At 45.2% G+C, this 21,663-nt stretch overlaps 1 protein-coding gene across 1 annotated transcript in view; it reads left to right on the top strand.

Annotated features, from left to right (window-relative positions):
• Nucleotides 1–17,628, top strand: part of SCPEP1 (serine carboxypeptidase 1) — a 28,872-nt gene extending 11,244 nt beyond the window's left edge. The window contains exons 6-13 of the mRNA XM_004041296.5: nt 1,900–1,972; nt 5,784–5,821; nt 6,310–6,438; nt 7,767–7,860; nt 9,201–9,314; nt 11,661–11,798; nt 12,828–12,991; nt 17,037–17,628. Coding sequence (XP_004041344.2) covers nt 1,900–1,972; nt 5,784–5,821; nt 6,310–6,438; nt 7,767–7,860; nt 9,201–9,314; nt 11,661–11,798; nt 12,828–12,991; nt 17,037–17,099 — 813 coding nt within the window. The 3' untranslated portion in view covers nt 17,100–17,628. The remainder of the gene's footprint in view (nt 1–1,899; nt 1,973–5,783; nt 5,822–6,309; nt 6,439–7,766; nt 7,861–9,200; nt 9,315–11,660; nt 11,799–12,827; nt 12,992–17,036) is intronic.
• The last annotated feature ends 4,035 nt before the right edge of the window (nt 17,629–21,663 follow it).

The raw sequence follows: 21,663 nt of genomic DNA, 5'->3' as shown, positions 1-21,663 counted from the left end.
AAAACAAAAACCAATGTCCTAGTAGAAAAATGTGGACAAGCAATTTATAGAAGAATTATAAACAGCCTTTAGACATAAGAAAAATCTTCAGCTTTTATTAGTAAGCCAAGTCCATGAGATTTGTAAATATTTAAAAGACTGGTAACACCCAGTTTTGGTAAGAAGTCAGGGAAATAAGTGCTGTCGTGCACTTTTGATGGGAATACAAATTAATTTAAATTTAAAAGGACAATTTGACAATGTCAATTTTTTAAAGATATGTGTCATTTCACCCAATAATTTTGTCCTATGGGAATACTTATACATATGTATATGTCAGAGAATGTTTATTATGCCATTGTTTATAATGTTTATAAACTGAAAACAGCTGGTTGGCTGTCAGTAGAGGATTGCTTAAATAAAGTAGGTATATCTTTCCAAGATGAAACCCTTTGCAGCCAGCATAAAGAATGGATCCAGGCGGGCGCGGTGGCTCACGCCTGTAATCCCAGCACTTTGGGAGGCCGAGGCCGGCGGATCGCTTGAGGTTAGGAGTTGGAGAGCAGCCTAGCCAATATGGTGAAACCCCATCTCTACTAAAAATACAAAAATTAGCTGGGCATGGTAGTGCACGCCTGTAATCCCAGCTACTAGGGAGGCTGAGGCAGGAGAACTGCTTGAACCCAGGGAGCAGAGGTTGCAGTAAGCTGAGATTGCGCCTCTAGTCTGGGTGACAGAGCGAGACTCTTTCTCAAAAAAAAAAAAAGAATGGATCTTAGCACTTTGGGAAGCTGAGGTAGGAGGATTGCTTGAGATTAGGAGTTAGAGACCAGCCTGGACAACATAGTGAGACCCCTGTCTCTGCAAGAAAGAAAAAAGAAAGAATACAGAGAGCTATATATACTGAGTGTGGAAAGTCGTCCTTTGGGTATTTAGTTGTGGAACGATATGAGATAACCTTGTTTGTAAGTCAAAAACACTTCCATATGTGGAGATAGATTTGTATGCTGTGACGGCAAACAAAAGGGTTAGAAGGATACATGACACACTTAACTGCAGTCAGTTGGTGAGTGCGAGGGCACAAATGAGGCAAAGTAAAAGACTTTCACATTTCCTTCTATCTCCTATGTTTGAATATCAGTGAGCTTAAATAAGGGTTTTTTTTTAAGATTTATTAATTAAAAAAACTTTTAGAAACAGCATATGTACATTATAGAATATTGGAAACTATAACAAGCATAAATTAAAAATGAAAACTTCACCTTCCCACCTGATGGAGATCACTATAGTTAGCATCTGGGTATATAGCTTTCTAAATATTTTTGTGCACATTTATATAGAATTGTTTAGCTGAATGAGATCATATTATACATACTGGTTTCAGCCTGCTTTCTTCAATCAGTAGTTCTCAACTTTCTATTTCTGTAAATTTTCATCTCAAATATTCAGACTTTTTTTTTTTTTTTGAGACAGGATCTTGCTGTGTTGCCCAGGCTAGAGGCTGGAGTACAGTAGCATGATCATGGCTCACTCCAGCCTCTGCCTCCTGGGCTCAAGTGATCCTCCTGCCTCAGCCTCCCGAGTAACTGGGACTACGGACGAGCACTACCGTGCCTGGCTAATTTTTGTATTTTTTTGTAGAGATGGGGTTTTGCCATGCTGCCCAGGCTAGCCTCGACCTCCTGGGGTCAAGTGATCCTCTGACCTCAGCATCCTGGGTATCTGGGACTATAAGGCACATACCACCATGTCCCACTGATTTTTTAACTTTTTGTAGAGATGAGGGTCTCACTACATTGCCTAGGCTGGTCTTGTATTCCTAGGCTCAAGCGATCCTCCTGCCTAAGCTTCCCAAAGTGTTGGGATTACTGCGTGAGTCACTGCACCTGGCCTGAGGACGTTTCTTGTTTCCTCTTTCAGGCCATTCAGCGAGGGACCATCAAGTGCAACTTTGCGGGAGTTGCCTTGGGTGATTCCTGGATCTCCCCTGTTGGTAAGTATGGCATTTTCAGGCATTTTTTCACTCCCCTTTTGCCCATCCTTTCCTGGGACTTTAGGCTGTGTTGTCCAGATCAAAGAGCTAAGCAGCAGAATGTTCTGGGCCCTTAGAGAAAGTGTTTGCTACATCCAAGAAATATAGAGACAGAGTGCCTACTATGGACCACTAAGGGCTGAACTGAGTTTTCTTAATTTAATTATCACAACAAAAGGATCAAATTTTACAATTGGAGGCATTCTGAAGACTCAGAGAGGTCATGAAATGTGCTATCTGCCACATAGGCTGAGTGGCCTAGTCAGGATTCAAATCCAGGTCTGTGCTGCTCAGTACAAAGGCAAATCTGTTTTGTCATCCTGCCCCCTCTACTTCCCTGATGCTGACATTAAGTGTTTGGGGTAAAATTCCCGTCTGTTACGCATATTGATGGCAAGACAAGGTTATCGTCTGGTCTTGCAACTCAGAAGTGTGCAGTTTTGTAATTGAGCATCCGTGTTGCGAGCATAAATAAGAGTTGTTTATGTTGCAGACACCCAGGGTGTGGCCCCAGACATCTGAAACAATCATCCTGGTGGCGTTCACTCTAACACAGGTTTTCTCAGCACTGTTGACATTGTGGGTCATATAGTTCTTTTTGTGGGAGGCTGTCCTGTGCATTGTAGGATATTATCAGCAGCATCCTTGGCCTCTACTCAGGAGATGCTAGTAGCACCGCTCCAGTGTGACAACCAGAAATGTCTCCCTGGGGAACAAAACCATCCCTGATTGAGAACCATTGTTCTAACCTAACAAAACGTGATTTCCCCAGGCAAAACCAAACTATCGAGTTAGAAATCAGAAGAGAGGCTGCCTAGGGGCAAAGGAGGGAAATAAGCAGGAAAGGGACATGAGGGAAATATATCTTGATTGCAGGGGGTGGTTACACGGGCATATGCATTCATCAAAACTCTTCTGAAGGTACACTTGTGATTTGTGATTATGACTCAGTTTTTTTAAAATAATCATTTATAAAAGGTAATATTTACCCCAAAAGATAGGGATTTGCTTGTTACAGAGCCATATTCCCAATAACCATTACGACTTGGAATGGTATTTCTTGCCCTCATGTTTGCCATCTGCAGGGTAGGACTGAAGTAGCATAAAACTGAGTCAGCATGAAGAGGAGGGCTGCTATTCGTTTATCTATTTTTCCTTCCTGGATGGATCTCGTAGGACATCATAAAACTGCAGAAGCTTAGAGAAGCATAAGAGTTTCTTGTCAGATACTGCTCTTTTGTTCATGTTGATGGCAAGACAAAGTCTCCATCAGGTCTTGCAACCCAGAGGTGTGCAGTTTCATAACTGAGCATCCTCACTGGGAACACAGATAAGAGTTGTTTATGACTCAAAATTATGATGCTGGCCATCTCACTTCCTCATGGGGTCTCCTCAGTTTCACAGTAGCACTAAGTACTTTACATGTGCTAACTTCATGTAATCCTTACAACAACTCCATGGGATGGATGCTATCGTTATCCTAATTTTGTAAATGATGAAACTGAGACTTAGAGAGGTTAAGCAACTTTCTTAGAGTCACCTAGCTAAATGGTAGAACTGGGATTCAAATCCAGGCAGCAGGTACTGCAATCCAAGCAACCTAACCACCTTGCTACACTGTCTCTCCAAGATCAGTACGTTTCGCTTCCTGGCTTTGCAAGTGTTATTCATTGTGTTTGGAATCTACCTTTTTCTCCTTGCCATGACCCACTTTACCTTATGAATCTGTTTGTCTGGATCGTAATCCATCCTTCCAGATCCACTTTAAGCATTGCCCCTCTATCCCAGAAACATTGGTTTTTGAGGGAGAAGTATTGTTAATTTCCATGAACAGTTGTTAATTGCTTGCTAGGTAGTAGATACTGTTCTAGGTGCTAGGAAAAGATACACAGATATGCTCCTGATCTTCAAGAAGGTCTTGATCTGCACTGTCACTAAGCCCATGTGACCATGTCAGTATGGTAACCACTTGCCACATGTGACTATATAAATTTAATTATAATTTTTAAATACAATTTCATTTTTTCAGGGGCACTCTCCACACCCAAGTGCTCCATAGACACATGTGGCTATTAGCTAGCATTTTGGACTGCACAGATACAGAACACTTCCATTACTGTAGAAAGTTCTATTGAACAATGCAGGCCTACTTCAAAGGTTGGTAAACAAGGGCCCATGAGTCAAGTCTGCCCTGCCGCCTGCTCTGCTAAATAAGTTTTTGTTGTTTGTTTGTTTTTGTTTGTTTGTTTTGAGACGGAGTTTTGCTCTTGTTGCCCAGACTGGAGTGCAATGGCGCGATCTCGGCTCACTGCAACCTCCGCCTCCCAGGTTTAAGCGATTCTCCTGTCTCAGCCTCCTGAATAGCTGGGATTACAGGTGCCCGCCACTACGCCTGGCTAATGTTTTTGGTATTTTTAGTAGAGATGGGGTTTCACCATGTTGGCCAGGCTGGTCTCCAACTCCTGACCTCAGGTGATCTGCCCGCCTCGGCCTCCCAAAGTGCTGGGGTTACAGGCGTGAGCCACCGCACCCAGCCGGTAAAAGTTAATTTACTGTCTATGGCTGTTTGGAGGCTGTAAGAACAGAGTTGAGTAGTTGCAACCGAGATAGGCTGGCCTACAGGGCCAAAATTATTTACTATCTGTCCCTTTACAGAAAGTTTACCAGTCTCTGGCCCAGATCAAACAGGAAGTGGGATGCATTGGAGAACTGCAGCCGATCCTGTGTTTCAAGAAACTAAGAAACAAGTTTGAAGGTTAAGCCCGGGAGGTGATTAACAGCTAGGCCACGGAAGTCCTGGTGTGCTTGCATTTCTCAGAGTGTACTCTAAAAGAATACCAGTCCAGGCCAGGCGTGGTGGCTCACATCTGTAATCCCAGCACTTTGGGAGACCAAAGCGAGCAGATTGCTTGAGCCTAAAAGTTCGAGACCAGACTGGGCAACATGGACTTAGTTCCTGCAGAACTAAGACTACTTGAAACCTACTTTGAGACACTTTGCCTTAAGGAGCCATTGAATACTTTTCAGCTAAGGAGAGACATACTCAAATGTGCTTTATGAGTTGAGGTCCTTGATTCTTTGTTGGCGTGTCTTTCAATAGCACTTGTCTTACCTAGTGACACAGTATTTAATAGTTGTGAGCTTGTCTAAACGAAGGTCAACTACTATTCTCTTTGAGGACAGGCATTATGTTACTCACATTTATATCTTAAGCTTTTGCTGCCTCTAGACCCTTAGTAAATTCTCAGTATGTTTGTGGGATGGGAATAAGCCAATTGGCAATATAGCCATTTGCATTGTTGCAAACTCATTAGTCATCTTCCTTATTTAGCTCCTTGGCAGAAGCTAATATCTCCAAACTGGAGGAGCAAATAAGATGTAGAGCAGAAATGTGAGGGTGGGGAAATATTTTAAGCTGTCAAAAGGCCTAGAGGTCCACAGATAAGAGCCTCCACCTGCATACCTACAGCCTGCCTGTGGGGATGCTGTCATCGGCTAATGACTCACTTGCTGGACCAGTATCAGGCCAAATTAATGTGCCATTAGTCTTAAGAGTCAACAGAAAGGCCCCCACACCCTTATCCCACCTTCCAGACACTGAGACATCAGCCCGCCTCCTGCATGGGTACAGGTGAATTGAGGAGCCTTCCAATCCAAAGCCACCGGGTTTCTTGCTTCTGTCTCTTTCTTCTTTAGAGAGAAGACAGTAGGTTTGTCTTTGGAAAGACAGAGGTATGACATACTTGATTTGTACATATGTGGTTTCCTTTAGATTCGGTGCTCTCCTGGGGACCTTACCTGTACAGCATGGTAAGTAGATACACATCTGCGCCCTCTGGGCAAACAGCCCAGCAGATCTCTTCTGGCTGTGACCCCAGGAAAAGAGATGCTGGATGAGTTTGCCTATGTGGTTGACACTGCTTTTTAGGGACTAGTCATCCATATAGAGCTGGAGACCCAAAGCAAGAGCTCGCCTCAGGGACAAATTGAAAGAAAATCAGCACACATCACTTTTTTCCAGATATAAGAAACACATTTTTCCAATGCCCTAAATTTTTATTACAAAAATTTTCAAATATGCAGAAATGTTGAAAGATCACGGTGAATACCTACTTAGGTTCAGTTAACAATTTGCTGTGTTTCATCCAATAAACATGTGGCTTGTAACAATACACTTTGATATGTGAGCTCCCGTTCTCCTTCCTTCCCCTCTTTCTCCTACCCCTCCCTAACTGCAGCAATACCAGATTGATGTTCCCAAGTAAAGTGGGTCTTTTTGCTCTTGGTTTGCATTCCAGTCTCTTCTCGAAGACAAAGGTCTGGCAGAGGTGTCTAAGGTTGCAGAGCAAGTACTGAATGCCGTAAATAAGGGGCTCTACAGAGAGGCCACAGAGCTGTGGGGGAAAGCAGAAATGATCATTGAACAGGTAAAAAGGGGAAACACTCAGAGGCAAGCCTGCTTGGCTTTTTCTGGTGGGTACAGGGCCCATGGTTGGTGTTGTCAAACTTGGAGTCTACACTGAGGCTCCCCACATATCTGCAAATGATTGCATGCTGGATAATAAATCTCTTGGGTCTGAGCAGTGATGTAGTGGCTCCTTACAGAGTCAGAAAGCCACCCAGGCCTGCAAGACTTCCTTGTCCTTCACTAAATGTATGGATTCTATTAAAAAAAAAAAAAAAAAAAAAAGACTGTCTTGCAGAAGTGAGTGTGTGGAGAAAACACATTCCCTTATTGGGACCCTTGCCAAGCAACATTCTGACTCCAGAGAGGCAGAAGGAAAGAATGCGTAGGCTAAGGACTTGGGAGTGTAGGCCCCTCTGCAGCTCTGTTCTCCCTGTAAATTAATACCTAGGCCCTTGGTTTTTTCCCTGCAGGGCCTGATCACTGCTCATATGAGATGCTCACCACTCCAGGGAGAGTGGGCTGACACAGCTGGTTTCTGAGACTTCAGAGCTGCATTTCTTTCTTTATTTTATTTTTTATTTTTTCTTTTTTCCTTTATTTATTTATTTATTTATTTATTTTTGAGACACTCGCCCAGGCTGGAGTTCAATGGCACAGTCTTGGCTCACTGCAACCTCTGCCTCCTGGGCTCAAGTGATTCCCCTGCCTCAGCCTCCCGAGTAGCTGAGATAATTGGCACGCACCACCGCACCCAACTAATTTTTGTATTTTTAGTAGAGAAGGGGTTTCACTGTGTTGCCCAGGCTGGTCTTGAACTCCTGACCTTAGGTGATCCACCCACCTCAGCCTCCCAAAGTGCTGGGATTATAGGCGTGAGCCACCGCACTCGGCCTCTTTCCTTTCTTTCTTTTTTATTTTTTTTTGAGACCAAGTCTGGCTCTGTCACCCACACTGTAGTGCAGTGGCCCGATCTCGGCTCACTGCAACCTCTGCCTCCTGGGTTTAAGTGATTCTCATGCCTCAGCCTCCAGAGTAGTTGGGACTACAGGTGAGCACCACCACACCCGGCTGATTTTTGTGTTTTCAGTAGAGAGGGGTTTCACCATGTTGACCAGGCTGGTCTCGAACTCCTGGGCTCAAGTGATCCACCCACCTCAGCCTCCCGAAGTGCTGGGATTACAGGCATGAGCCACCAGGCCCAGCCAAAGCTGTATTTCTTTCTGATCCAAGCAGATATACAAAATTAAACCTGTCCTTGGATAAGATAAAGAGCCATGTGTCTTTCTGTTTGGCAGCTTTGATGATAGGAAAATGAAACAAACAGCCAAATAAACTTTTATATTTCAGAACACAGATGGGGTGAACTTCTATAACATCTTAACTAAAAGCACTCCCACGTCTACAATGGAGTCGAGTCTAGAATTCACACAGAGCCACCTAGGTGAGTGAACCTTGAAGTTATTAAAGTCCCTGCCTCAGCCTCCATGCAAAAAGAAACCTGTTTATAAAAAAAAAAAAAAAACTTTATTAACATATAATTTGCATGCCATAAAATTAACTCACTGTAAGTGGTTTTCAGTATATTCCCAGAGTTGTGCAGTCATCACTACAATCCAGTTATGGAGCATTTCCGTCACCCCAAGGAGATCCCACATGTCTGCTTGCAGACAGTTCTCATTCCCACTCCCAGCCACAGGCAACCACTCATCTGCCTTCTGTCTCTCTAGATTTTCCTTTTCTGAACATTTTATATAAATACAATCGCACAATAGTTAGTCTTTTGCACTGGCTTCTGTCACATAGCATGATGTTTTTGAAGTTTAGAAACCAGCTTCCATACACCAAATTACAACATCAGTTCAAGGCTGAATTTAGTCATCTTTCAGCCAACCAAGAAGCATATAAAGGCTGCAGGATACCCTAGGTTCCACTTTCTAGATGATTCTCTTTGGCCATTCTGGAGAAATCCCGATGGCCCCCAAGTCTATAGAATGTATAATCAATACTATTAGGTTGGTGCAAAAGTGACTGCGGTTTTTGACAGGTTTCAAGAATTATTAACTCACAACTAATGAAGCATTATTTCCCTTCCCACCCAGTTCCTTACCAACCCCTTATTTTGGACCAATTTTGAAAAATCTATTTTTTCCTTTTTTTTTTTTTTTTTTTAAGAGATAAGGTTTCACTCTGTTGCCCAGGCCAGAGTGCCATTGAATTTGAGAAATTTTGCCATTACTTTTAATGGCAAAAACCGCAGTTACTTTTGCACCAACCTAATAATAAAGCCTCTCCACTTCCAATGTGTTTCTGACTTCCTTCCTCCCGCTGGGGGTGAATCAAGGTGACGCTTTTCCTTTTCCAGCTGAATCTGAAACCCTCCCTCTTGCTGTGCAGCATCCCCAGCAGCTTGGTAAAGATGTCCTCATGGCCGGGCGTGGTGGCTCACACCTGTAATCCCACCACTTTGGGAGGCTGAGGCGGGTGGATCATGAGGACAAGAGATCGAGACCATCCTGGCCAACATGGTGAAACCCTGTCTCTACTAAAAATACAAAAATGAGCTGGGCATGGTGGCGGGTGCCTGTAGTTCCAGCTACTCGGGAGGCTGAGGCAGGAGAATCGCTTGAACCCAGGAGGCGGAGGTTTCAGTGAGCCGAGATCGTGCCACTGCACTCCAGCCTGGCGACAGAGAGAGGTTCTGTCTCAAAAAAAAAAAAAAAAAGATGTCCTCTTGGCCTTACTTCCAGCCCTTTGACTCACTATCTACCAGTTTGGTTTTAGTTTGTCTTTGTCAGCGCCACGTGAGACACCTACAACGAGATGCCTTAAGCCAGCTCATGAATGGCCCCATCAGAAAGAAGCTCAAAATTATTCCTGAGGATCAATCCTGGGGAGGTACTTATACGACCTAATTAAGTGCCGTTTGTACAGTTATGGGGAGAAAAGAGGTGCAAATTCAGAGATCTGAATTTGTAGGGTGGGTTTTGTTGGTGGTGATGATAGGTTATAGGTAAACAATATTACTAGCCACGTTTTGTAGGTGAGCAAATAGATACAGAGACAATAAATGACTTGTCAGGGCTGGATGCAGTGGCTCACGCCTATAATCCCACGGAGACTGAGTTGAGAGGATTGCTTGAGGCCACAATTAAGCAACATAGTAAAACCCCATCTCTTTAAAAAAAATAGAAAAATTAGCTGGGCATGGTGGCATGCGGCATATAGTTCTAACTACTTGGGAGGCTGAGGTGGGAGGATTGCTTGAACCCAGGAGTTTGAGACTACAGTGAGCTATGATTGTGCCACTGCTCTCCAGCCTGGACAACAGAGAGAAACCCTGTTTCTTAAAAAGGGGAAAAAAAAGACATCAAAATTGGTTCAAAATAAGGAGTTGGTAGGGAGCTGAGTGGGGAGGGAAATAATGTGTAATTGGTTGTGAGTTAATAATTGTTGAAGCCTGGTATGGGTACATCGGAGCATTGTATGCTTCTCCTTTCTATCCATTTGAAATTTTCCATAATAAAAAATTAAGATAAAAAAGCTACATCCAAGGCCACAGTTGGTTGCAGATGAGATTTCGCGCCAAAGGTCCTTGCAGGATGTCAGACATGCCCAGGTGCTTGGGCAGATTTTGACCAGCTCTCTCTTGCTGACCTCCCCAGGCATCCTGATGCTGGATATGGCCGGGCATTACTGCGTTCTGGTCTCAAGGCCATGGTGAGGAAATAATGAAATCCTTAGAGACCAGGGCCAGGTAGAAATCTTGGTTAAGTTCCTACTTTAGTCCTATAGGGAGGCCTTGAGCAAGCAGAGATCTCAGGTTTCTGAAGGGAAAACACTCCAAGCCTAAGAGGGTTTTGTTTCATGTGTGTTCAACATACCCCAAGGATATGGGGTCAGTGGTCCTGCGGCTGCTGCTGGGAGCCTACGATTTGCTGCTGCTGGGAGCTTTCTCAGGGGACATGGGCCCTCCTTTCCCAACCTGCAGTCACCAGAGGGCTCATTCCATCCCTGGTTTTTTCATTACTCCTGAGTGCTGGGAGAATTTTAGAAATGAAGAAAAATTAGCTCAAATGAAAAGAGCTGGGTGTGGCCGGGTGTGGTGGCTCACGCCTGTAATCCCAGCATTTTGGGAGGCCAAGGTGGGCAGATCACCTGAGGTCGGGAGTTCGAGACCAGCCTGGCCAACATGGAGAAACCCTGTCTCTACTAAAAATACAAAAGTAGCCGGGTGGGGTGGCGCATGCCTGTAATCCCAGCTACTTGGGAGGCTGAGGTGGGGGAATCGCTTGAACCCGAGAGGCAGAGATTGCGGTGAGCCAAGATTGTGCCATTGCACTCCAGCCTGGGCAGTAAGAGTGAAACTCTGACTAAAAAAAAAAAAAAAAGAGCTGGGCATGGTGGTGTGCATCTGTAGTCTCAGCTACTTGGGAGGCTGAGGTGGGAGGATCGCTTAAACCTGGGAGGTAGAGGCTGCAGTGAGCTGAGATTGTGCCCCCGCACTCCAGCCTGGGTGACAGGGTGAGACTCTGTCTCAAATAAGTAAATAAATAAATAAAAATTAAATTTTTTTAAAAAAAGACTTCTTATCTCCCAAGGTAATGAAGAAGAAAATGGGATGTTGCTTGTCAGATGCCTCCTTGGCAGTGACTAGCAAATAATGGTGGCTGCCACTCTTATTGCTGTCATTCAGTGTTAGGATAATGCTGATGGGCAGGAGCTAGCAAGAGTACTAGCTCCTCTCTTGCCTGGGGCTTGTTATTCATTTGGCTTTCCTGAGGGCCAGCTCTGAATTGGTTTAGGTTTGATCTGGTTTATTATAAGGTAGGCCTACCTGTTCAGGACTTGAAACTTGGCCCTGGTGTTACTCAAAAAAACAGGAAAACTGACATTGGCCCAAAGCACAATTTATTCCCTGAGTGTACCAGCCTAATGAGTATTTCCTGGGCCTCTCCCTCCCTGTTTCCTTGGACAGTAGCCTATTCCAGGTGTCAATTCCTCATTAAAAATGGTGCCTGCTGTCATCACAAGCTCTCAAGAGAATGGACCACATGTGCTATTTATGTGTGCCTTACACCTGACCAGTTGGCACAAATTTCTGGGCTGGTTCATCCCTGTTTGTGAAGCATCTGTGCATTCAGTCGTTGTTCGGTGCTGGAGCCCAAGATGCTCTGGGCTGAAAGGTACCTCCTGTTTTGGCAGATTCCAAGCTACTCCCTCTTTCTCCTTCCCCATGTGCAGGCCAGGCTACCAACGTCTTTGTGAACATGGCGGAGGACTTCATGAAGCCAGTCATTAGCATTGTGGACAAGTTGCTGGAGGCAGGGATCAACGTGACCGTGTATAATGGACAGCTGGATCTCATCGTAGATACCATGGGTAGGAATTGACTCTGAGAGGCACCTAGAGGCAGTTTTATGGGTTCAACTGGAAGGGAACTGGCCTTGGACATGTCAGTCTTGCGGTGGGTGATGTTGAAATGCCAGGTGGAAGGCCATTTCCCATTACATCCGTCTACCCTGACCTTGATTATTCAAAGAGTGGGGAGCTGCACATGGCTGTGACCCCTCAGAAGCCTGGGCCTACCTGGGTTTGGGGGCCCTTAGGTATGATTAAAGAAAAGAACACCACCTGTCTCTACCACAAAACTTAGAAAGACATTTTCCTGGTTATTGGGCAAATGCGCTATTTAATTAAGGGAGAGCCTCATTTTTGTGCGACATCACAGTCGATGTTGACCACTGCAGAGTGAATTAAAACTAAACCCTAACGACTGTAACCCTGAAGACCCAGGGGAAATGGTCTTTGTGGAATCTTAACTCCTGCCCTATCACCTACCACCTGTTTAATTTGCTCACTTCCAAATTAAATAGGGCCTGGTGGAGGCTCAGAGACAGGTTCTCTGAATTGGCAGGCTAATTGAGGCACAAGGTCTGATGGATGTGACACGCCTCGTGAACCAGAAGGATTGAATATTTTTGTGATGGGTAAACAAGAGACACCAAGGACAATTTGGAAAGCTGCTGCATTTCTCCATGAACAGCCCAGGTGATCCTTATCACTATCTCATTCACGACATCTCTCAGTCCTCCTCACAGGCCTGTCTGCCTCCAGAGGTCCCCAGTTCCCTTCCTAAAGAGCAGATGGCAGTAAGAGATGCAGAGGCAAAATCAGTCAGGCTTTGCAGCTGTTAGGTTTCTCCCAGCAGCCTAGGTTTCACTGGGAGTCAGAAATGCAGATGCTCAGGCCCTACCCTGATCTTCTGAATCAGAATTTGCATTTTAACAAGATCCTGAGTGAGTTTCATGCATATTGCAGTTTGGGAAGCACCAACTTTTAGGACCTAGACTTTTTTCCTACTCTACCCAGCTGTTAATGCCAGGCCTTTCTCTTTGTCCTTCTTACCAGGTCAGGAGGCCTGGGTGCGGAAACTGAAGTGGCCAGAACTGCCTAAATTCAGTCAGCTGAAGTGGAAGGCCCTGTACAGTGACCCTAAATCTTTGGAAACTTCTGCTTTTGTCAAGTCCTACAAGAACCTTGCTTTCTACTGGATTCTGAAAGCTGGTCACATGGTAAGAAAGAGCTTTTGTTCCAGACTTAAAAATCATCCTGAGAGGGAAGCCACAGGCAGTTATTATGCCTCTGTCCACTGCCCAGGTGGGTCCTGTAAGAAGTACGAGGGCCCGAGGGCCAGGTGCAGTGGCTCATGCCTGTAATCTCAGCACTTTGGGAGACCAAGGCAGGTGGATTGCTGGAGCCCAGCAGTTTGAGACCAGCCTGGGCCACATGGAGAAACCTTGTCTCTACAAAAAATATGAAAATTAGGCCAGGCACAGAGGCTCATGCCTGCAATCCCAGCACTTTGGGAGGCTGAGACGGGTGGATCGCTTGAGCTCAAGAGTTCAAGACCAGCCTTGGCAACGTGGCGAAACCCTGTCTCTACAAAAATTTACCAGGTGTGGTAGCACATGTCTGTAATCCCAGCTACTTGGGAGGCTGAAGCACAAGAATCACTGGAACCCGGGAGGTGGAGGCTGCAGTGAGCCGAGATAGTGCCACTGCACTCCAGCCTGGGCAACAGAGTGAGACTCTGTCTCAAAAAAGAACAAAAATCAACCGGGCGTGGTGGCACATGCCTGTGGTCTCAGCTGCTCAGGAGGCTGAGTGAGGTGGGCAGATTGATTGAGCCTGAAAGTTAGAAGCTATAGTGAGCCAAGATCATGCCACTGCACTCCAGCCTGGGTGACAGAGCGAGACCCTATCTCAAAAAAAAAAAAAAAAAGAAAGAAAAATTAAAAAAGAAATAGGGCTTGGGAGTGTTTTGAGTTTCCTAACAAAATTCCGCTATTAGCACTAGACACTGCGAGCACAAGGGTGAGTGGTGCCCAGTCCCTGTCCTCAAGGAGCTTGTGGTCTAGAGACAGACAGGCAAGGAGACTGTCAACAGCTGGCTTGGCCCAGGGAAGGGTGCCCTGCCCAGGCATGCAGATCTGGAAGGTTGTGCCCCACGTGATGCGTAGGAGTGATTTAAGGAAAGAGGAGGAGGTGGGGAGCATGGAGAGAAGTGAATACAAGGTCCACAGGAGCCTCAGACAGCGAGGACTTGGAATGGACGCTGGAGGGAGGTGGCTGCAGAGGGGGAATTTTCATACCACTCTAAGGAGTTCAGACAGTAGGGCACCAAGCAGGGGTTTTAAGCAAAGGAGTGAAATTAACAGATTTGTCCAAGAAATACCATTCTAGCAGTAGAGGGCATGGGGCAAGCCTGGGGCCAAGGACCAATCAATGAGGCTGTCAGGTAAATCCAGAAAGGAGAAAAGTAGATGGATTTGGTGAAGTGTAAAGAAGGGAAAATTGGCAGGACTTAGTAATCATTTGGGGTAGAAAAGAACTGAAGGGTGGCTTGCAGGTTTCTGCTCCAGCATTGTGGTTTGGGATGGAGGGAATTTGCACAAGCTGAGTTTGAATTGCCTATAGAACAGAAGGCAGAAGAAGAGCCTACAAATGAGACTGAGAAAGGAGCAGCCAGATAAGTGAGAAGGGAGACCAGGGGTGTGTGGCATCCCCAAAGCAGGGAGGGGCCCGCAGTGCCAAGTGAGAACTCAGGGGAAGGGCTGGAACGTGAGTCATGATGTGCTTACACCGATGTCCTTGGCACCTGCGTTGGTGAGATATTTTGGTGAGGTGGCAAGCTCAGAAGCCAGATTGGAAAGACTGGAGAAAATGAATGAGTAGTGAGGAGAAGAGACAGTAGCTTCCTTTAAGAAGCCAGAGAAAGCAGCCCACTCTCAAAAGACACTTAATCTAGGCCGGGTATGGTGGCTGACACCTGTAATCCCAGCATTTTGGGAGGCGAAGGCAGGTGGATCACCTGAGGTCAGGAGTACGAGACCAGCCTGGCTAACATGGAGAAACCCTATCTTTACTAAAAATACAAAAATTAGCTGGGCATGATGGTGGGCACCTGTAATCCCAGCTACTCAGGAGGCTGAGGCAGGAGAATTGCTTGAACCTGGGAGGCAGAGGTTGCAGTGAGCCAAGATAGTGCCATTGCATCCAGCTGGCGAGATAGCGCCACTGCACTCCAGCCTGGGCAACAGAGTGAGACTCTGTCTCAAAAAAGAACAAAAATCAACTGGGCGCGGTGGCGCCTGCCTGTGGTCTCAGCTGCTCTGGAGGCTGAGTGAGGTGGGAGGATTGATTGAGCCTGAAAGCTTGGGTGACAGAGTGAGACTGTCTCAAAAAGTAAATAAATAAATAAATAAATAAACAAATAGACTTAATCTAAAGGGAGAACAAACAAGGCAGCAGGGCACAGAGGGAGAGGGCATTATTTATGGCTCTCAGGATCTGAGTACCTTCAATATTGACTAAAAGAAAAAAAATTAGAAAGTCTTAGAGCAAGCACTGTTACAGGTTGAGTACCCCTTATCTGAGATGTTTGGAACCAGGAATGTTTCAGATTTTTAATTTTTTTTTTATTTTGGAATATTTGCATATCCATAATGAGATATCTTGGGGATGGGACCCAAGTCTAGGCAATGGAATTCATTTATGTTTCATATACACCTTATACACATAGACCGAAGGTACTTTCGTAGAATATTTTAAATAATTTTGTGCATGAAGCAAAGTTTGTGTGCATTGAGTTATTAGAGAGCAAAGGGTGGCTATCTCAGCCACCCATGGCTCTTCAACCTATCTGTGGTTGTTAGGCATCATATCATTTCTGACTCCAAATTTATATGCTGCCGATAAGCAATCTTTTTCTTGCACGTAGTCACACACAAGTACTTCACAGTAAGAAATACAACATACCATTAATACAGTGGAAAAATTGTGTGTTCAGAGTAGCTGAGCAGCACAGTAGCATGACCAGAATACCTGTGTCAGCTGCTAGATAACAGCAACAGCAAGCAACAGCAGCTTTCGGTCTCTACCTACAATGCTGTGTTTTGATTAAAAGGTTACTGTACTGTAACCCCCTTGGAGATGCAGAAATAAACTGTGTTGTGCGCCTGCATTTTGAATGCAGCCGCCCATGGGGCAGGTGTGAAATGTTCCACTTGTGGCTTCATGGTGGCACTCAAAAAGGCTGGAATTCTGGAGCATTTTGGATTTTCCAATGAGGGATGCTCAGCCTGCCCTAGAGAGAAATCCCTGACGAGGCTGGTAGGAAGGCATGGAACAAGCCAACCACACACTCTGTATACTAGAATTCAGGCCCATTTCCTCTTGGTTTGTCACATATAGAACAACAGATCAGTTGGGGACAGGCTTAAAATAGCCCTTGGAGACTGTTGTTAAGTCGTCCCCAAACCACTTCCCCTTTCATTGATTAAATGACATTTTAGGATAACCCACCAAACCACTTCCCCTTTCATTGATTAAATGACATTTTAGGATAACCCACCGTGCCTGTGCCTCCTGGGGACTCTTGGCAGAAGAGTCAAGGATGGGTGTGCCATAGAGAATCATGGAGCCAGGGAATTACATAACGGGGAGACCATATACTCCAACCCCTTCTGTGTAGGGGAGAAACTGAGGCCTCTGCCCTTCCCCCCTTTTGATGCTGTGTGGGAAAGAAATTTTAAAGGACTTATTCTAAAAATCTGAGGGAAAACAAAAGAAAGTTGAATAACAGTGCGAAAATCGGATGCCACCCAAAGGGCCCTGTTTGTTTTTATTATTTGCGGCTCTCTCCTGTGAGCTTCCTTCTCAGCCATTTCTCTATTCTCAATCCGGGATCCCTTCTAGACAGATGCCTTTAAAATGTTTAGAATCTTCCTTCTTCCTTGAACAGACTAGGTCTAGTATCATTAGCATGACCCTTACCAAGAAATCAACAGATCAGCCCCAAATGGAGTAGAAGGTTCTTGTCTTAAATGCTGACTTCTCCAGGTCCCTGCCACCCAGCCCAGTCAGGGCCCAGAAGAGCTTTCATCCAGTGCAGGAGTCATTTTCAGGAAGGACGCTCTCTCAGAGATGTGCCCAGGTGTCTGCACAGGTTGCTGTCACAGAGCTGGCACCCTTTTGGGAGCAAGGTTTCAGGATGTTGCCTCTGACCCCAGCCCCAGGAATAGCACCAGGAGCACTAACTCAGATGTTTTTTTCTAGGTTCCTTCTGACCAAGGGGACATGGCTCTGAAGATGATGAGACTGGTGACTCAGCAAGAATAGGATGGATGGGGCTGGAGATGAGCTGGTTTGGCCTTGGGGCACAGAGCTGAGCTGAGGCCGCTGAAGCTGTAGGAAGCGCCATTCTTCCCTGTATCTAATTGGGGCTGTGATCAAGAAGGTTCTGACCAGCTTCTGCAGAGGATAAAATCATTGTCTCTGGAGGCAATTTGGAAATTATTTCTGCTTCTTAAAAAAACCTAAGATTTTTTTTAAAAATTGATTTGTTTTGATCAAAATAAAGGATGATAATAGATATTATTTTTTCTTATGACAGAAGTAAATGATGTGATTTATAGAAAAACTGGGAAATACAGGTACCCAAAGAGTAAATCAACATCTGTATACCCCCTTCCCAGGGATAAGCACTGTTACCAATTTAGCATATGTCCTTGCAGATTTTTTTTTTCTATATATACATATATATTTTTTACCAAAATGAATCATTATGTTGTTTTACTATTTGTTTGACATATCAGTATATCTGAAACACCTTTTCATGTCAATAAATGTTCTTCTCTAACATTTTTAATGGCTGTGGAGCATTCTACTTTATGGTTGTACTCTAGTTTATTTACAAAATTCCCAATTGTTTCCGACAAGTATAATAATTTCTAGTTTGTTGCTATTATACATAGTGCTCTGTTGATTCACCCTGATAGTTAGATTTTTTTGTACCTCCTTATTTTCTTAGAATAAATTCATAAAAGTGTAATTATTTAGTCAGAGGATTGCCACATTTCCTTAAAATCAAAATAATTAGCTCAGGACTTTTAACTTTTTATTCATAGCTCAAGATCTACATAAGGAGGTTCAATGCCGTGGCTCACACCTATAAACCCAGCACTTTGGGAGGTCGAGGCAGGAGGAATGCTTGAGCCCAGGAGTTCAACAACAGCCTGGGCAACATAGGGAGACCCCATTTCTACAAAAAAAATAAAAACATTAGCCGAGCATGGTGGCACACACCTGTAGTCCCAGCTACTCAGGAGGCTGAGGCAGGAGGATCACTTGAGCCAGGGAGGTTGATGTTGCAGTGAGCCATGATCAAGCCACTCACTCCAGCCTGGGTGACAGAGACCCCATCTCAAAAAGAAAAAAAAAAAATCTGCATAGGGGATCTAACAGCTTCTAGGACTGTCTGAAAGAAATATCACCTCTTGTAGTTGCAGGGCTGAGATTTTATTTATTTATTTATTTGAGACAGGGTCTCACTCTGTGACCCAGGCTAGAGTGCAGTGGCACAATCATGCCTCAAATGATCCTCCTGCCCCAGCCTCCCAAGTAGCTAGTACCACAGGCATGCACCATCACACCCAGCTAGTTTTTAAAATTTTTTCGTAGAGTTGGAGTCTCACTATGTGGCCCAGGCTGGTCTCGAACTCCCAGGCTCTAGTAATCCACCTGCCTTGGGCTCCCAAAGTGCTGGGATTACAGGCAGGAGTCACCAAGCCTGGCCAAAGGCTGAGATTTAAAAAAACAGCCAGGCACGGTGGCTCCAGCCTGTAATCCCAGCACTTTGGGAGGCCAAGGCAGGCAGATCACGAGGTCAGGAGATCAAGACCATCCTGGCTAACAACGGTGAAACCCCATCTCTACACACACACACAAAAAATTAGCCAGGCGTAGTGGCGGGTGCCTGTAGTCCCAGCTAGTTGGGAGGCTGAGGCAGGAGAATGGCGTGAACCCGGGAGGTAGTGCTTGCAGTGAGCCGAGATTGCGCCACTGCACTCCAGCCTGGGCAACAGAGCAAGACTCTGTCCCAAAAATAAATAAATTAGTTAATTAATTTAAAAAAATAACAAACCCAAAGCTTATTCCTGCAGACTGTGAGGAAACGGTTAACAGCAGGTTATGTCTACATGACTAACCCCTTCAGACCCTGAGACTAAATACAGGCTCCTGGGTCAGAGACTACACATGTCCCTATGGTTCACTGTTGGCAAGAACTCCAGTGTGCCCATGGAAAGCAAGAACCTTAGAGGCCTGTGCTGGATACTCCTGGACATCACCCATGTGTGTCGTTTTTACCTGCCGCTTTTGATATGCATCTTTTGTTACAAAAATGTTAGCTATTAGTATAACCTGCTACTGAGCCTTGTGAGTCTTGGTGAACCATCCAACAAAGCAGTGAATCATAAAGCAAATTGAATTCCCAACCTCACAGAGTCTCTTCTGTTAAAAGTTAGTGCATTGATTGAGAAGAAATGTAATTCTGAACATTGAGATGAGTCACCTGCGCAGATGAAGCTAGGGGACCTCAAACCTTTTTGGCCATTAGAAGCCGCCCTTCCATTGCTGTCCGGGCAGGTTAATCGTGTCTTGTCCTAAGATCTTGTAGTAAATTCCTAGACTTGCCCAGGGCTCTTATTCCTGCTGTATAACATTCTCTCTCAACCCACACCCCTACCTTCCTAGGGAATCCGTGTGATCAGTTGACAGAGGAAGACAACTCTCAGGCTTGATTTACAGACAGGGCTCCACAGTATGCATGCATCACCTGAATGTGCATGGCTATGGCACCACGGCCACACTCCAGGACAGCCCTGAAAGATGGTGTGAAGGGAAATCCTCCCAGTGGACAGAACTTGGAACAGTGCACTCAGCTCTTCACTTTCCCTGGAAGGGGAAATGAACAGAAGAATAAGTGCACCAATTCATGATTTAGCTGGGTATTTAGGGACTTGGAAGAAACTTGATTAGAAGGCTGGGCACAGTGGTTCATGCCTATAATACCAGCACTTTGAGAGGCTGAGGTGGGAGAATCCCTTGAGTCCAGGAGTTCAAGACCAGCTTGAGCAAGATGATAACACCCTGTATCTACAGAAAATAAAAACATTAACTCAGCATGTTGGTGCACCTCTGTGGTTTCAGCTGTGTAGGAGGCTGAGGTAGGAGAATCACTTGAGCCCGGGAGGTTGGTTGAGGCTACAGCGAGCCATATTTGTACTCCAGCCTGAGTAACAGGCTGAGACCTTGTCTCAAAAAAAAAAACTTGATTAGAAAATTGATGACAAGAAGCTCTGAGGAAGAGGTATGAGATTAGATCTCTGAATGGCCGAGTATGAAGATCATTGTTTTCCATCTGAATACTCAACTAGGGCAAGGGAAGATTTTAATAATCAGGTGGGTAGATGACCCATTCTGTGGCTATTAGCCTCCTTTAGCCACTCCTGTAGACTCATGAACAAAGTGGCCATGGCGGCGGGGATGGAGGCTATGCATGGGCTTGGCAACATGGACTTCCACTCACTAAGGTTGACCTGGTCACAGCCACTGCTGAGTGCCCCATCTGCCAGCACAAGAAACAACACTGAGCCCCTAATGTGGCATCACTGCTGAAGAGATCAGCCAGCTACCTGGTGTTAGGCTGATTACACTGGACCACTTTTATTATGAGGCAGGCAGCACTGTGCTTTCAATGGAATCAACCCTTGCTCTGGACATAGATGTGCCTTCCTTTCCCACAATGCTTCTGCCAAAACTAGCATCTGTGGACCTACGGAGTGCCTCATCCATGACTATGGTATTCACAGCAAATGAAAGGCAGCAGTGAATTTACACATGTGGAATTGACTGCTCTCACCATGTTCCCCATCCTCTTGAAGCAACTGCCCTGACAGACGGTTGAATGACTGAAAATTCAGTTACAGGGCCAGCTAGGAGGGGATAGATTGCAGGGCTGGGGCACTGCCCTCCAGTATGTGGTACATGCTCTAAATCAACCGCCTTGTTTCTCCCATACCCAGGATTCATGAGTCCAGTTATCAAGGGATAAAAATGAAAGCAACTCCTCTCACTGTTAACCCTAGTGATCCAGTGGTAGAATTTTTGCTTCCCATCCCTGCAAATTTAGGTTTTGCTGGTCTAGAGGTCTTAGTTCCAACGGGAGAAATGTTTTCTCTAGGAGACACAGCAGATAATCCGTGGAACTGGAGCTTGAAGCCACCATCTGGCCTCTTTGGGCACTGCATCAACAGGCAAAGTGCTGTCTGCAGTGATTGATTCTGACTATCAAGAGGAAATGGAGTTGCTCCTACACAATGGACGTAAGAAGGAAGAATGCAGGAGATCCTTTGGGGCACCCCCTAGTACTGCCATATCCTCTGATTAAGGTCAATGGAGAGCTACAACAACCCAATTAAGACCGCTAATGGCCCAGACCCTTCACAAAAGATTTAAGTCATTCCATCAGGCAAAAAGCCATGACCAACTGAAGTGCTTGCCGAGGGCAAAAGATATGCAGAATAAATCATAGATGAGGGCAGTCATAAGTACTATGACCTTGTGACCCACTGTAGAAACGAGGACTGTAATAATTATGAGTATTTCTTTCTTCTTTTGATGTGAATCTATTTTAATAAATATTAACAAAAAAACTTTTTTTTTGAGACAGGATTATGCTCTGTCAACCAGGCTGAAGTGCAGTGGCACAATCACAGCTCACTGCAGCCTTCACCCCCCACCTCCCTAGGCTCAAGTGATTCTCCCACCTCAGCGCCCCCAGTAGCTGGGATTGCACGCATGCACCACCATACCCAGCTAATTTCTGTATTTTTGTAGAGAT

Source organism: Gorilla gorilla, chromosome 4, assembly GCF_029281585.2.
Source record: "Gorilla gorilla gorilla isolate KB3781 chromosome 4, NHGRI_mGorGor1-v2.1_pri, whole genome shotgun sequence".
Classification (NCBI taxonomy): Eukaryota; Metazoa; Chordata; class Mammalia; order Primates; family Hominidae; genus Gorilla; species Gorilla gorilla.
This window is presented reverse-complemented; position numbering and strand designations above follow the sequence as displayed.